Source organism: Panthera pardus, unplaced genomic scaffold (assembly GCF_024362965.1).
Source record: "Panthera pardus isolate Hobbes unplaced genomic scaffold, ASM2436296v1 HiC_scaffold_15, whole genome shotgun sequence".
NCBI lineage: Eukaryota > Metazoa > Chordata > Mammalia > Carnivora > Felidae > Panthera > Panthera pardus.
The window spans coordinates 20,508,901-20,524,740 of NW_026526710.1; the positions used below are offsets into that span (position 1 = coordinate 20,508,901).

Genomic DNA, 15,840 nt, shown 5'->3' on the forward strand with positions numbered 1-15,840 from the left:
TAGCAAGGAGAATGAACCAACTGCGACATACGATAATACCAGTAAATCTTGCACGCATAAATGGAGCAAAAAAAGCAAGACACCGGCCAACACATGTGGACGGTAGGAATCCATCCAAAGAGCAACAATGAGCAGATAATCGAGAAAAGGCACTCAAGAGGGCATCTGGCTCATCCCCCACCCCTCCCCGAAACCCACGGGTACCTTCCTTTATCTTCCTCACAATTCCTCGGTGCTGGAGATGCCGGCCCTAGGATGGGCGACTCCCCCCTGTTTGCCGGGGACGTTTCTGGTTTTAAAATCAGAAGTCCCATGCCCCAGGAACACCCTCAAACCTGCACAAAACCCAAAGGCTCCGACATTACAAAGACAGGGGCTCAAATTCCAGTTCACCCGAATGGAAGGGCAAACACGGCTGGCGTGAACCCCTCCCAAAGTGCCAGCATCAGGAAAGACAGAGACAGAAAGACTGAGGGGCCATAACATCATGAAAACGAAGCACAAACACTTCTGCATCCTGTGTTGGATCCTGAACACGGAGAAAACTTGTTGTGAAGAACATTGACGAGGGCAATGGACAAAATCTGAATCGTATAGATATAGATGATAGATATAGATATAGATAGATATAGATATAGATTTAGATATACATATACATATACATATACATATACATATAGATTTAGATAGATATCTGTATGTAGGTACCACACTTATCTAACTGCTTTTCTTTTAAAAATTTTCTTAGGGTTTATTTATTTTTGAGAGACAGACACCAAGCACAAGCCAGAGAGGGGCAGAGAGAGAGGGAGACACAGAATCCGAAGCAGGCTCCAGGCTTTGAGCTGTCAGCACTGAGCCTGATGCGGGGCTTGAACTCACGAGCCGTGAGATCATAACCTGAGCTGGACACTCACTTGACTGAGCCACCCAGGCGCCCCACTTATCTAACTACTTTAATGTAGCCATTTAAAAACATGAAAACCAGGGGCACCTGGGTGGCTCAGTCGGTTGAGCACCCAACTTCAGTTCAGGTCATGATCTCACGGTTCGTGACTCTGAGCCCTGCATTGGGCTCTGTGCTGACAGTGCATAGCCTGCTTGGGATTCTCTCTCTCTCCCCCGCTCTCTCTGTCCCTTCTCCACTTGTGCACTCTCTCTCTCTCTCTCTCTCTCCTTCTCAAAACAAATAAATAATTAAAAACACACACACATGAAAACCATTCTCAGCTCTCAGGCTGTGGTAAAAAGAAAAATCAAAAAAACAAACAAACAAACCACACACAACAACAACAACAAGTAGGCAGATTTGAGCTGGATTTGGCCTGTGGGTCATAGTTCGTTGACCCTCTGGATTAGAAGACAGTATTTTATCAATGTGAAATTTTCCCTTTTGAGTGGAACAAAGGGGCATTGTGTTTGTAACTGGTTTTTCGAGGATTCAGAATGAGAAAAAATGAGAAAGCAAACGTAGTACAATGTTACAAACTGATGAATCTTTTTTAAAGTTTATTTATTTACTTAGAGACACAGAGAGCAGGGGAGGGTCAGAGAGAGGGTGGGGGAGAGAGAATCCCAAGCAGGCTTTTCCCAGAGCCTGATTCGGGGCTTGGACTCTCGAACCGTGAGATCATGACCTGAGCGGAAACCAAGATTTGGACGCTTAACCAACGGAGCCACCCAGGTGCCCCACAAATTGATGAATCTAAATGAAGGACAAACAGGCATCGTCTTAACTATTCTTGCCACTTTAAGCTTGAAATTCTTTCGAAATACGTTATTTAAAAAAGAAATCCCACTTCCCCCCAAACTCTGTGACTTTGGGCAAGTCTCCTATATGCTGGGCTCCCTCCTACCTGAAATGAGGGAGCTGCTTCCCATGGAGACTCACGGCCCATCCTGGGAGTCCCCACTGATCCACAGAGCACCTGCGGTGTGCGGACTCACTCCTGCACTCTGGTCCCCAACAGAAGAGGTCCTGCTCACATGGCGTTCACTACACTCAAGTGGGTTGGGAGGGGGGGCTGCAAATTAAGTCATGGCATCTAAGCACTTGGTCCCACGCTTGGTCCCGAACCAGCCGCATGCCTGCCACCAATATCATGACTGTGAAGACGTCTGTGATTACGCTGGGGGATGGCCGGCTGTTCCGGGGGCCTGGCCCTCCACAGCTCTCAACTGTCACGGGTCCTTTTGGGGAGATGCGTAGACAGCACCCCCGGCCTATCATAAAACCAGCCTTTCTCCATTTGTAACAGCATTGGAAGTGTCAATATTTGTGGGGTAAACGGGCCGCGATAACCATGTTTTCACCCAATTACAATTTGGTTTTTATCTCCTCTGACAGGAGGTTATGTTAATATTGAGTCAATTCACTCCAACATCATCTTTAAAAAGGAAAAAAAAAATTTTTTTTTTGTCTCTTCGAATAAAATACCCAGGCCACCTGTCTTGTGGTTCCTGGCTGGGGAGGAAGGTGCTCGCTCACACGAAAAATTCCCATCAGACTCATCTTCCCAGAGCTTATTAATTATTTTCAATGTCTCGTGGAAGCATGGGTGACACGTGGTGACAAACATCCTGCCTAAGGGCACTGGGGATGAATCAAGGGTTATCGGTCTTCTGCACACTAGTGGTGGGGGCCGGGGGGGGGGTTGCCTCAGGATGTTGCCTAGCCATGGCTGGGAGTTCACGTAGAAGATACACCAGGCTCAAGGGGCCCCCCCGAAGGGACAGAGACTGAGCTGGACTCCCCCGGTGGCAGGGCCTGTAGGAGCACCCCGGGATTCCCGCAGGGACGTGAGGACCCGGAGGTGGCAGAGGGCTGACAGGAGATACATTCATGGGGGGGTGGGTAGTAGCAGCTTTAAACTGCCTTTTGTTGATGTCCTTGGGTTCAAATCCCAGCTTCATCTCTTACTACCTTTGTGACTTTGGACCAGTCTCTTCGTATGTTTACTTATTCGCCCAGTGTCTCCCTTGAAGGAGCTGGATGGTAAAGGGGGGACACAAGCAAGCAAGGGTGGTGACCACGAGAGAATGTCACCAAGTCTCAGTCATCGTACCCCCCAAAGGCCCTTCAGTCCTTCCCCCTTCACTGCCGTACTTATCACCCACCCCCTGTATTTCTCATGCGGGGTCCTCATGTCTGCTGGCCCCTGGCCTGGTCCAAGCAATGCTCCTGCCACCCGACCTTCAGAGAGAGAATTTTAAAATTTATATACAGTCTCGGCTTTTTGTGTCCAAGATCCATCAGTGGCTTCCATTGCCCTCGGAATACACTGCGAGAGAATGTGCCACCCCAGAGGTAAACCCAGCAGACAGTGAGAGCCCAGAGGGGTGGGCCCTCAGCCAGCTCATGGGGGTCAGAGATGGCTCCCAGAAATGATGCCCACACCCAAGCTCAGAAGAGAACTAGACGGGGGCGTCTGGCTGGCTCACTGGGTTAAGCGTCTGACTTCGGCTCAGGTCATGATCTCACAGTCTGTGAGTTCGAGCCCCACGTCGGGCTCTGTGCCTGGAGCCTGCTTTGGATTCTCTCTCTCTCTCTCTCTCTCTCTCTCTCTCTCTCACTCTGCCCCTCCTCCATTCGCACTCTGTCTCTCTCTCCCCCTCTGTCTTTCAAAAATAAATAAACATTAAAAAAACACAAAAACAAAAGGAAGAGAACTAGATGGTCACCAGGCAAACAGTCTTCAGAAGAGAGAAGCAGGAGTCTGGCCAAAGGCACAGCCTGGGCAAAGGCGGGAAGGTGATGAGACAGGTGTGAGCGACCCCAAGCTGTCCCTAAGCTGCTGTTCAGACATGTCACGAGCACGGGAGCCGGACTTGGCACCCGTAAAGGTCACGTTGGAGAACCTGCATTGTATTCTGAGGATGATGGAAGCCACTGATGGATCTCGAACACAAAAAGCCAAGACTGTATGTACATTTTAAAATTCTTTCTCCAAAGATTGGGTGGCAGAAAGATTGCTTGGACCAGGCCAGGGGCCAGCATGAGAAATACTGATGGTGGGTGGTCAGTGGGGGGGGGGGGGGGGGGGAGGTGTCAAGGAGGAAGGATTGAAGGGCCATTTGAGGGTACAATGACTGAGACTTGGTGACAGCTTTGTACTCAGCAGGAAGAGGGGGAACACGGTCCCCAGTATGAATGAAGTAAAGGAAAGAGCTTGGGGGTCTCCATTTTGCAAAAAGCAAATACCGTATTCCCTTTGGGGGAAGAGACGAAGGTCAAAGGTGTGAAAAACGTCCTCTTCCAGGGTCTTGTGGGAGCCAGGTGCCAGCATCTGCTTCTCACAGATGTTATTTACACACGGCGATAATCTCAATTACGTATCTTGGTTGTTGGGATTGCTTCTGTCTCCAGATTAGTTTGTTTCCAGTGGAAACATTCCATGGGAATTAATTAGTAATTGCTCCTAAAGAACAGGTGTTTTTAGATCATCCCCACACATCGCCCTGCCTAGTCTGTGCTACGAGGTCTTGTAAAATCGTTTGCCCAGAAACCAAAGTCTTCCGGCAGTCAACCCCTGTGACTCGGACGAGGGAGCCGGCGGGGAGCTCTACGTTTTAAAAATCATGGTCTTCAAGTTTTTATTTTAGAGAATTCTTGCAAATGCACGGTCATAGCGTTCTTTAAACCAGCCCCGGGCCTGGGAATATCATGCCCCTTTTTATTTAAAAAGACTTTTTGTTAATGTTTTGAGAGAGAGGGAGAGAGAGACAAGGCGAGAGCGGGGGAGGGGCAGAGAGCGAGGGAGACAGAATCCGAAGCAGGTTCCAGGCTCTGAGCTGTCAGCACAGAGCCCGACACGGGGTTCAAACCCACAAACCGGGAGATTGTGACCTGAGCTGAAGTCTTATGCCTAAGTGACTGAGGCAGCCAGGCGTCCCTCATGTCCCTTTGTACATGAGGAAAAGGAGGCTGCAACACAGGATATCTCACCCCAAATCATACAGCTAATTAGGCAGCAGAGGCAGGATTTGAACGCCAAAAGTTCTAGGACTCTTCTATGATTTATCACAAGGGTCTTAAACCACAGTATTATCAGAGATATATCCAAGGCTCCCAGTGGAAGGAAACTGGGTGAAAAGAGCCAAATAATTCTCTCGGGGTCCTAGACGCCGGGGCAATGGGCCGAGGGGATGCCTGTCCACTAAGGGCAGAATCCAGAGATTCTGGAAGATGCTCTAAGGGAACTCTCCCATGCTGCTGGTTAGGCCTGGCACACCGAACATCAGAGCTTCAGCTGGGGCCTGGAATCCTCACGCCCATCTGACCACACCCATCTCTACCCTGTAACTCTCTATGGCTCCCCATCACCTTTGGGATAAAACCCAAACCCCTTAGCCACGCTCACTAAACCCAACTATCAACATACCCCCCCCCATACTGTCTCCTCCTTATCCCTGCAGCCTGGCCTCCCATGCGTCCCAGAGTTCAGACCACATCAATATTTGCTGAATGCATGAGTTTTTTAATAGGTGCATTCAAGCGATTCCCTTGTCCGTGCCCTGAGAGATTAAACCTTTCTTTGGGCTCTTCCACGCCACAGTTACTGAGCTAGAAGGGCAGCAGGGCGTGGTCATGTTTCTGAGAACCTTGCTGCTTGGACCTCATCAGCCCCCCGAGAACCTTGCGGCTTTGACCTCATCAGCCCCCCACAAGCACTGGGCCATCAAGCGACGCGAACTCTCCACTTTGGGAAAAAGTCTCTGGGAGGCCACGCTGCGCGTTGAAGGTCACGAGTTTAGCAGCTGCCAGATCCAGTCCTCTTGACTCAAATTTAATTAATGTCGAGACGGCCGAATGAAGGTCTGTCCCACTAAGGTAACCTCGCCATCAGTTTTCTCGTCTACGAAATGGACGTGTCACCACAGAACTGGAAAGGGTGTTTTGAGAGATAAATGAGGCCCGCGATTCCCAGATGCCAGTCCTAAAAAATGTAGATACTGGGTGCCAACCCAGACTTAATAAAGAAAGACAAAGAAAAGACTACCTGGAGGTGGGATCCAGAATCTGTGATTTTTAAGCAGTGCTTAAGTTCTCTGATGTGCGGCCAAGTTTGGGGATCCCAAGACACCACAGAAAAGCCTAGTACATAGTAGGTGCTCAATGTTAATAGGACCCATACTGTACCGGCCAAGTTGCATGGACACAGAACTGGTGACATTCACAGCTTTCGGACATATATTGCTGTGTGCCCTTGGGTAAGTTACTCAACCTCTCAGAGATTGTATCTTTATTAAACAGGTCAATAATAGAAGTACCCACCTCCTGTGGTTATGGTAAGGATTATCTAAATAGCGCACTTACTGCTGCCACCAGAAAGTCTACGAGCCCCCTAACTTTCAAACCAGCCCCAGGTTTGTCCCTTCTAGCCAGCTCTGTCACCACTTAGCCCAGATGACCATCTCCTCTGGCCTGGACGGGTATTCTAGCCTCCTAACGGCATTGTCATCCTGTTCACGTCTAGTCTCCGCACAGAAGAGCGAGCCTCCCAACCGCGAATCGGATTACATCACTCTCTGCTCAAAACCTCCCAATGGCTTCGCACGACCCTTCGTGTAAAACCCAAGCCTTCCAGGTCCTGCGTGGTCAGGTCCCAGTCTGCTCCTCCTTCTCCCAGGGTAGTTGAGCCGACCACCCAGGCTCAACGGGACCCCTTGCAATTGCCTATTCCAGAACTCCATGTATTGCCTTTATTCCCCATATCAAGGTGTGAGATGTTTCTACTTATTTCTATCATTGTTTGCTTGCCTCCTTATCCATCAGATGTAAGTTTCACGACGGAGGGTACCTGCCTTACTAACCATTATACGCCTAGATGGAGCATATCACCTGACTCCCAGCAGGTGCTGCATAGATAAGGAAGGAAGGAAGGAAGGAAGGAAGGAAGGAAGGAAGGAAGGAAGTCGTTCAGTGCCATACCCAGCACTTACGGCACAGTCAGTAGCAAAATTAGCTCCCTCTCTCTTCCCCCTCCTCTCTGCTCTCTCTGCCTCGGTCCCTGGAGCCTTCAGGTAAAGGACAAATACCTTCCCTCGGAGAGGAAACACAGTGATGCCCAATGTCATCACTGCTTTATTTGATTAGCTCTGACTCCGGCATCCGGGACACGTGTGCTGGGAACCAAAGCAACTGTACCCTGACCTCTGGTCCACGCGAAACCATCCTTATAACGATTTCCATGACAACAGCAACAGAAAGCCAAGGCTGTGAATTCCCTTTGATAGGAGCCGGATGCAGAGATGGGGAAGAAGGACTTTCAGAAGAATGAAGCTCTTTGATTCAGCTCGAGGCGCCTTCATTAAATACCACCATTTGTCAAGAACACACATTTTAACCCTGCCGAGGAAGGTTGCTCATGAATACTTTAAAAAGGAAGGAAAAGAACGAACAAAACCATCGTGGTTCCTTTTGGAGAACAATCACCTGTGGGGACGGGGACATTTGGATGCTGTGGCATCAGGAATATTTTGGTGGGAGGCAGGAAGAGCAGCTGGCCCCCTGCCAAGGGGGCTGCAGGAGCCCGACATGCCTGGATCCTGACCAAGTGCTCAGACACCTCTGCCCACTTGAGGCAAGTCAAAAGGCTAAGCGTCTTCCACCCACGTGGACAGCCAAAGAGAAAGGTCAAGGAACCCCTAGATTCTGCAGTTAGAATCACGAGCCCTGGATATGAATCCCAGCTCTGCCACTTAGCTGCCGGGCACGTCACTTCCCATCTCTGGACAGGACTTCCCCACCTGTAAGATGGGCGCAAGGTCGCTTCCCTTCCCCAGGGAGTAAGAAGGGTAATGAGATTGAGTACAAGGGTGCACCTAAGCCCAGGGGATTCTAGTTTTCTGACAGGGCCACGCGGAGAATAGGGTTTGCCTTAAAAGCAGGACAGTCCGGGACAAGCCAGGATGGTTGGTCACCCTGAAAGAGCATTAGCAGATACAACAGAGCATTAATTAATAGGATTATTAAGAGAGGAGGCCCTTCAGCGTCTTCAGGTTTCACAGCACTGCACCTCTGGGGAGGTCTCTCCCCAAACCTACCAACCTGGTCCAATCATGACAAAAGCATCACACAAAGCCAGACTGGGGGGACACTTTACAGAATACCTGGCCATTCCTCCTCAAAACTGTCAAGGTCATGAAAAGCAAGGCAAGACTGGGAACCTGTCCCAGACCAGAGGAGCCTGGGCAGGCCTGACCACCCAACACAGTGTCGTGCCCTGGGTTGGTTGGATCCTGGAACGGGAATGAACGGAATCCAAGAATGAACGGGGAAACTCGTGAAATCTGAATGGAGGCTGGAATTTTGTTTAAAAGGAAAACAAGGTTTTCTCCCTTAGCTAACCAATTGCTACCTGAAACCTTTCATTTTACAGACAGGAAACTGACGCCGGAGACAGGAAGCAGAGAAAGCTCTGGATCCAGTTTCTACGACCTTGAGCTAGACTCTGCTGCCTCCCGCTGCCTTCCTGGGGACCTGCTGACCTTCTTGAGCTCCTCCAGAAGGAAGAGAGAAGAGCAGTTAGTGGTTTTGGAGTCAGGGAAAGCAGGTTCAAGGCCCAGCTTTGCCTTTGACTGGCTGTGTGACCTCAGGCAAATCCCTCACCCTCTCTGTTCCCTAGTTTCCTCACTTGTCAAATGAGGCAGAGGACCCCACTGAATTCAACAGGCAGGCATTTATTCAGTATTTATTATGGGCGATGGACTGGACAGGTACCATCAGACATGGTTAAAGCAGAGCCTTGCCCTCCGGAAGTGTATCATTTTGCCTGAGGGTCCGAAAAGTACAGATAACCCATCTAAGTTTCTGGGGATACTCTGTGGAGATAGAGAAGCCTGCAGCCATGTGGCAGCACTGAGGCTACGTGATAGAAGGCCAGAGAAGGAGAAAGAACAGAGGGCAACACTCTGAGAAGGTGAGGTGGTGAGGGCAGCAGGAAATGCCTTCCGTCTCTCCACACCTGGATTCAGCACATGCCGTTTATTAGCAGGAAACGAGGGACTTAGAAGTGACACCAAATGCAAGGGCACCACACCCCCAGTGGGGCTCTCAGCTCCCCTGCGTTGTTTTCAGCTCACTCCCCCGCTCCCTGTCCCCCCATGGGTCAGGTAGCAAGTCCTGTGTCCCTGCTGTGATATTCCGCCTTGGGACCTCTCTCCCCAAGTCCGCCAACCTCCCCCCACCCCACCCCGCGGAATCTGAACACCTCACGCCTCTCGACACCTGCCTCCATGGGCTGCGCTGTCTGCACTGGGCAGAGCCCAAGCCCGTCGTCCCATCTCCCCAGGTCCTTGGCTCCTGCCTGGTCTCACCTCCCATCTGCCTCCACTCCTCCCCGGGGGCAGCCAGGGAGGGTGGAGTCCTGAGTTCGAATCCTGGCTCTGACACTTTCTAGCTGCCTTGGGGTGGGTCTCCTGCCCTCCTTGTCTCCCAGTCCCCTCCCTTGGAAAATGGAGATGAGAATCCTGGAGACCTCGGTACAGAACTCGGTGCCCCATCCCATACAGAGTAAGCACTACATGGTGGGAGCTCCAGAAGTGTGACGGCCAGAGATCCGCATCATTACAATTCTAACTGGCAAACGGCTATTGGTGGTGGTGGTGGTGGTTCAGGCTTTGCTTTATCAGCACGACTACCCGTTGTTTCATACCCAGCCTGGGTGGGCACCACCTGGCCACCACACATGTGCACGTGCGCTGCCCTCGGCCATTCTGCCACAGGCCCCCGATCTGCCCGTGCCCTCGGGCTGCCTTCTGCCTCCGCCCTGAAGAAGGGAACTGGACTTCTCGGTCATTTATAAACCCCTCCTTCTCACTTATAAACCACCTCCATGTGGCATGCTCAGCCCCTCGGTGTCCCCCTTCTTCATGCAGGTCTGTGAAGGTTGGACATCAGCGCAGTGGCCACGCCCGTCCCCATGCCCTGGCTGGCTGCAGCACCCTCCCCAGCCTGGTCCTGAGGGGACCCACGACACCCACCTGGCTGTGCACTTTCTCCAGCTCCTCCTTGCTGACCGACGTCTTGCTATCCTCCATGCTCCCCAGAAGGAGCTGCACGTCGGACAGCAGCGCGTGAGTCCTTTTGAGGTCCCTCCGGAGACGCTTCTCCACGTCAAAGTCCCGATGGCCGATCTGGAAGCCAAGGGAAGGCTCTCGTGAGCTAAGATGGCAGAGCAGTGGCCAGGGTCCAAGTTCTCCGGAACCAGGCTTCCCTGGGTTTAAATCTGGCCCCTGCCTCTCCCACTGTGGGACCTTGGACAAAACCCTTCTCCCCAAACCTCAGTTTCCACATCTGCAAAATGGGAACGACATCAACCGTGCGGGGCTGTCGTGGGAATTAGAAAGGTGTTTAGCCGAATGCCTAATAAGCTGTGCCCAAAGCTGCCATCACAGCCTGTAAGGATCCAAAGTCACTATGTCTCGTGGTCGGCACCAAAGCCATCAATATGGCCTCTCCCCACCTTGTAAGAGCCTACAGGTCAGGGGAGGCCCTCTGGTGACAGAAGTGAGGACAGCAGTTTCCCTGCAGGGGCAGGGACTAGATAGGGCAGAACTCGGGAGCCCCTTAATGTTATTCATGTGGGTGGTACTTCTCTGAGTTTATGAAAATGCATTGAGCTGTACGGGAGGGGTCCGGTATGCTTCTCTGCCTATATGTTATGCTTCAGTAAATGGTGCTTAATATAGCTGTGCTGTTTTTGGAGATCTAAGTCAAGTTTTGCTGTCCCTCGAGCTGGTCCCCTCTGCCACATTAAGGCATGAGGTCATTTTCTGCAAAAAGTTGTTACCCAAGAAGTGAGCACGTTCCTTTCCCCAAATCCCTGAACTTGTAGGCCCTCTGAGCGGGCAGCTGTCCAGTGGCCCCTGCAGAAGCCACGTTCCTGGACTCAGCACCAGGAGGGTGACAGCTCCCAGCGGCCAACAAACGGAGAGAGGCACAGGGTTCCCCAGAGGACCGGCATGAAACAGCGACAGTCCACAGTCTCACCTACAAACAGCGCCTACTGGAAAAACACTAGGGGAGCACCTCTGAAACTCTGGAAGAAACTAACAGCCCCTTGGGGTGCCTGGGTGGCTCCGTCGGTTAAGCCTCCGACTCTTGGTTTCGGCTCATGGTTCATGAGTTCAAGCCCCACGCTGAGCTCTGCACTGCCTGTGGAGAGCCTGCTTGGGATTCTTTCTCCCTCTCTCTCTCTGCCCCTCCCCCACTCATGCTTTGTCTGTCTGTCTGTCTCTCTCTCTCTCTCTCTCTCTCAAAATAAATAATTAAAAAAAAAAAAAAGAAACTAACAGCTCCCTTCTCGGACTCTCCAGAGACCAGCGGAAAGAACACAGCACCATCTATCAGAAGGGGAGTTTTCAAGAAAACGGGGTGTAGGTGTGTTTCTACCCACCCGGATACCTGTGCCTCTCAACAACCATTTCCTGGATGCTCAGAATGCCCCAGAATAATCTAGAAAGAAGGTGGGGTTGAGAATGGGGTGGCCCCGGTTTTAAACCCTGGCTCGCCATTTGCTGACATTGGGAAGGATGGCTGAATCATACGACCTCTCTGAACCCGAATCTCCTTGTCTGTAAAAATAAGGTGAAAAAAATAATCTCTACCCTCCATGTTGAGATAAGACAAGGATCAGGCATGATAATGGATCAGAAAGCACTTTGCATGCTGTCAAGTGCTTTACAAATATAAAGAATTATGAGTATTGTCTGATGACCTAGAATCCACTCCTCTAGATTACACATTACTATTTCTTGGCAACTAGCTTTGAATTCTTTGAAAAATGAGTTGGTTCTTCGAATATAGCCTCTTCGTTCTCAGATGTATTACTTTGTTAAGTTTGAAATGCTAGTCTAATGTGTGTGTGTGTGTGTGTATGTGTGTATGTTATATAATCTCACCTGCTGAGCTGAGATCAGGACGGGGCATTGTGCCAGGCCCTTTGTCACATGTTATTGCATCTAACTCCTGTGACAATCTCTTAAAAATAGATGTTATTATTATTGCCTTTATAAAACGCAGTAATAGCTTAGGTTTAAAGGGAGCTTTCTAAGTGTCAGACCCGGTTCAAAACCCTTTAGGGAAATTAACACGTTTGGTCTTCATGAAGCATCTATGAGGTATGTAGTATTAGGAGTCCCATTTGACAGATGATGAAGCTGATGCCTACAGAGGGGGAAGTAACCAGCCCAAGGTCACACAGCTATGAAATGGAAGTTTGGATAGGAATCCAGCTGTCCTGGCTGGTCCAGAAAGGGGTAATTGTAGGGAAATGTACGATACAAGAGATGTGTTCTGCTTTTTAAGTTAAGGGAAAGCGTGCTTGGGAGGAGCATCGCCCAGCTCAGGCTGGGAGGGGATCCGCAAGAGTCTTAGGTAAGTGGGAGCCAGGTGAGCTGTGGGAAGGACATTTCAGGAAGAAGCCATGCCATGAGCAAAGACAGAGAGCTGAGAAAGTCTTGTATATCTGGTTCTGAGTGATTAGCATGAGGGTATAAAACACAGAGGTGGGGCAGGGAGCCTGGGGCCAGCTCATGTCTTGTGAGCAGTGGGGACTCTTTAAGTATGTACCGTCTCGGGAAAATGGAGGTACAGCGGGTGAAACTGACATGGAGAGAGTAGTGCTCTCCCCAAGGTCATGGAGTGGCTGTGCAGAACCCTGGGCAGCTCACTATTAGAATGCAAGTCTCTAACCACTGCACGGCAGAGCCTAAGGGAACCTGAGTCCTGAATCACTAACTCGAGCCCAGGTTCATCACCATGATTGCATTCAAGCAGCATATTAGCATCTTTCTTATTTCTATGTCTGTTCTTGATCTTTATACATCCCCAGAGTATAAAGAGCATTCATTTGCCTGTGGAGCAGGTTGGCGTCAGGGACACTCCCTAATGTTGGCGCTGACCACGGCTCAGAGTCTATCAACTTACTGAAGACCCTGAAAATGCGACCACCCCATCTCCTTTGCAGAGGGGTCTTTGCAAACAAAACTCACAATAAAATCTCAGACCAAGTCACCTTCCTCTTCATAATGAATCGTTACAAGAGAGGAGGGCAAGAGAGAGAGAGAGAGAAAGCTCATTAGGTTAATGGGAAATAAATGTCATTCAGCAAGTTTGCATTCTGTAGCACAAAGATTCAAATTTGGATAAAGCTGGTGAATAATTAACCAATAAATCTAAATGATGTTTAGTGTTGTTTTGGGAAACTATATTCAAACCTCAACTGTTTCAACATTTATCATAACGCCAAATTGTCTGGGGCTGTTGTTAAATGTCTGTTGTCGGGACACCTGGGTGGCTCAGTCGGTTAAGCATTCGACTTCGGCTCAGGTCATGGTCTCACAGTTCGTGAGTTCGAGCCCCGCATCGGGCTCTCTGCTGTCAGCGCAGAGCCCAATTCAGATCCTCTGTCCCCCTCTCTCTCTACCCCTCCCCTGCTCACTCTTTCTCTCTCTCAAAAATAAATAAACATTTAAAAAGAATGTCTGTTGACAAAGATCCCTGAGTCCTTTAAAAATGCAATCTGGAAATGCCATTGGGGATAATCAAGCCACTTTACAGAAGGGGAAATTGAGACTAAGAGAGAGAATGAATAACATTCTAAAAAAAATCAATATGGTCAACAAAAGTATGATTCTAATTAACCGGATATTTATCATTTTTTTGGACCTTCATCATTTTTAACTTTTTAAAAAAAAATTTTTTTTTAACATTTATTTATTTTTGAGACACAGAGAGACAGAGCATGAACAGGGGAGGGTCAGAGAGAGGGAGACACAGAATCTGAAACAGGCTCCAGGCTCTGAGCTGTCAGCACAGAGCCCAACGCGGGGCTTGAACTCACAGCCCTCACGGACCGCGAGATCATGACCTGAGCTGAAGTCGGCCGCTTAACCGACTGAGCCACCCAGGCGCCCCAAACTTTTTTAATGTTAATGTATTTTTGAGAGAGAGAGAGAGAGAGAGAGGGCATGAGCGGGGGAGGGGCAGAGAAAGAGGGGGACATAGAATCTGAAGCAGGCTCTAGGCTCTGAGCTGTCAGCACAGAGCCTGATGCAGGGCTCGAACTCATAAGCTCTGAGATCATGACCTGAGCTGAAGTTGGATGCTTGACTGACTGAGCCACCCAGGCACCCCTGGACCTTAATCATTTTTAAGCAGTATAGCACTGGGTTTCAAAAATACAGGGCTTTCAAATAATATGGATCCCATTTCAAACCCACTTAGGCCACTAACAAGCTATATGATCTTGGGAAATTTCCTTTAGCTTTTAAGCCTCACTTCTATCATTTATAAGAAGGAACTAATAATACCTATCCCACAGCATTGTTGTAAAAATCAAATACCGTATATTAGAAAAAATTATGACTAGTTATCTACCACAAGAATAGAAATATGGTTTGTAGCTTTAGAACAAACATTAGAACAAAAGGGATCATAGAAAACATTACCAATGTATCCAAGAGCAGGAAAAGAATATAAGAAGAAGCAAAGAGGGGCACCTGGGTGGCTCAGTCGGTTAAACATCCGACTTCAGCTCAGGTCATGATCTCATGGTTCAGGAGTTAAAACACCATGTCAGGCTCTGTGCTGCCAGCTCAGAGCCTGGACCCTGCTTTGGATTCTGTGTCTCCCTCTCTCTCTGCCCTCCCCCACTCTGCCCTGCCTCTCTCTCTCTCTCTCTCTCTCTCTCTCTCTCAAAAATAAACAGACATTTAAAAATTTTTTTCAAAAAGGAAGAAGCAATGAAGGGGACAAAAAGCCAACAAATGTTAAACACAAAATAGGAGAATAGAAGTAACTTCATATATATTAGTTATTCCAATAGATGTAAATGAATTAGATTCTCGTATAAAAAGTTCGAGACTAAAAACACTGAAAACAAAACACATTCACATACACATTTGGAAAGGGTGAACCTGAAGGGATGAAAAAAAAAGGTCTTGCAGGCTAACTAAAAGAAATCAAGCAAAATAACATAAGGCAAAACCCATTCATTGAGGAAAGAGGGACCATTTAATAATCAAAACAATCTGCTAAGGAAAGAAAACAATGATAAGCTGAGATGCACCTAAAAACGTAATCTCAAAATATATGCATACCCTGGAGAAACTCTTGCCCACGTGCACAGCAAGACAGATATAAGACTAGGCACTGAAGTTTTGTGTCTTTGTATGAAAACAACTACATACCCACCAGCAGAAGAATAGAATTAAAAATAAAAAGAATATGGGGTAGCAGTTAAGATAAATGAATTAGAGCTACATGGATCATCATAGACTGATCTCATAAAAGAAGGCAACAAAGTAAAATGCAAAATCATATGTACTGTGTGTGGTTAACTTTTTAAAAAAATTTTAATGTCTATTTATTACTGAGAGAGAGAGAGAGAGAGAGAGAGAGAGAGAGAATGAGCGGGGGAGGGGCAGAGAAAGAGGGAGACACAGATTCTGAAGCAGGCTCCAGGCTCTGACCTGGCAGCACAGAGCCCGACATGGGGCTCGAACCCACGAATCACAAGATCATGACCTGAGCCAACTGAGCCACCCAGGCGCCCCTGTGGTTAAGTTTAAATACACATACAGTGGAATTCTACATTCCAGCCTCAGGATGATGGTTTCCTCTGGGAGGCAAGGAAGAAGGAAGGTGGGAGGGGCGGGACTTTGGGAATGGAAACCAAGGGGCCACCAGCTGTTTTTGGCGTGGGTTTCCTGTCCTTAAAAATATCTGAATGTAATACAGCAAAATTTTAATTTATGTGAACCGTGGGTGCTTGGTGCATGAGCCTGAATTCTATTATTCATTCTACTTTTTTCCACGTGTTTGGCAAGTGTCTT

At 48.8% G+C, this 15,840-nt stretch overlaps 1 protein-coding gene across 3 annotated transcripts in view; it reads right to left on the reverse strand.

Moving 5' to 3' along the window:
- The window catches only part of MYO18B (myosin XVIIIB), a 258,324-nt gene that overhangs the window by 91,170 nt on the left and 151,314 nt on the right, over positions 1-15,840 (reverse strand). For all 3 annotated transcript variants that reach the window (XM_053902225.1, XM_053902226.1, XM_053902227.1), the window contains one exon: positions 9,985-10,137. In XM_053902225.1, the coding sequence (XP_053758200.1) occupies positions 9,985-10,137 (153 nt within the window). The remainder of the gene's footprint in view (positions 1-9,984; positions 10,138-15,840) is intronic.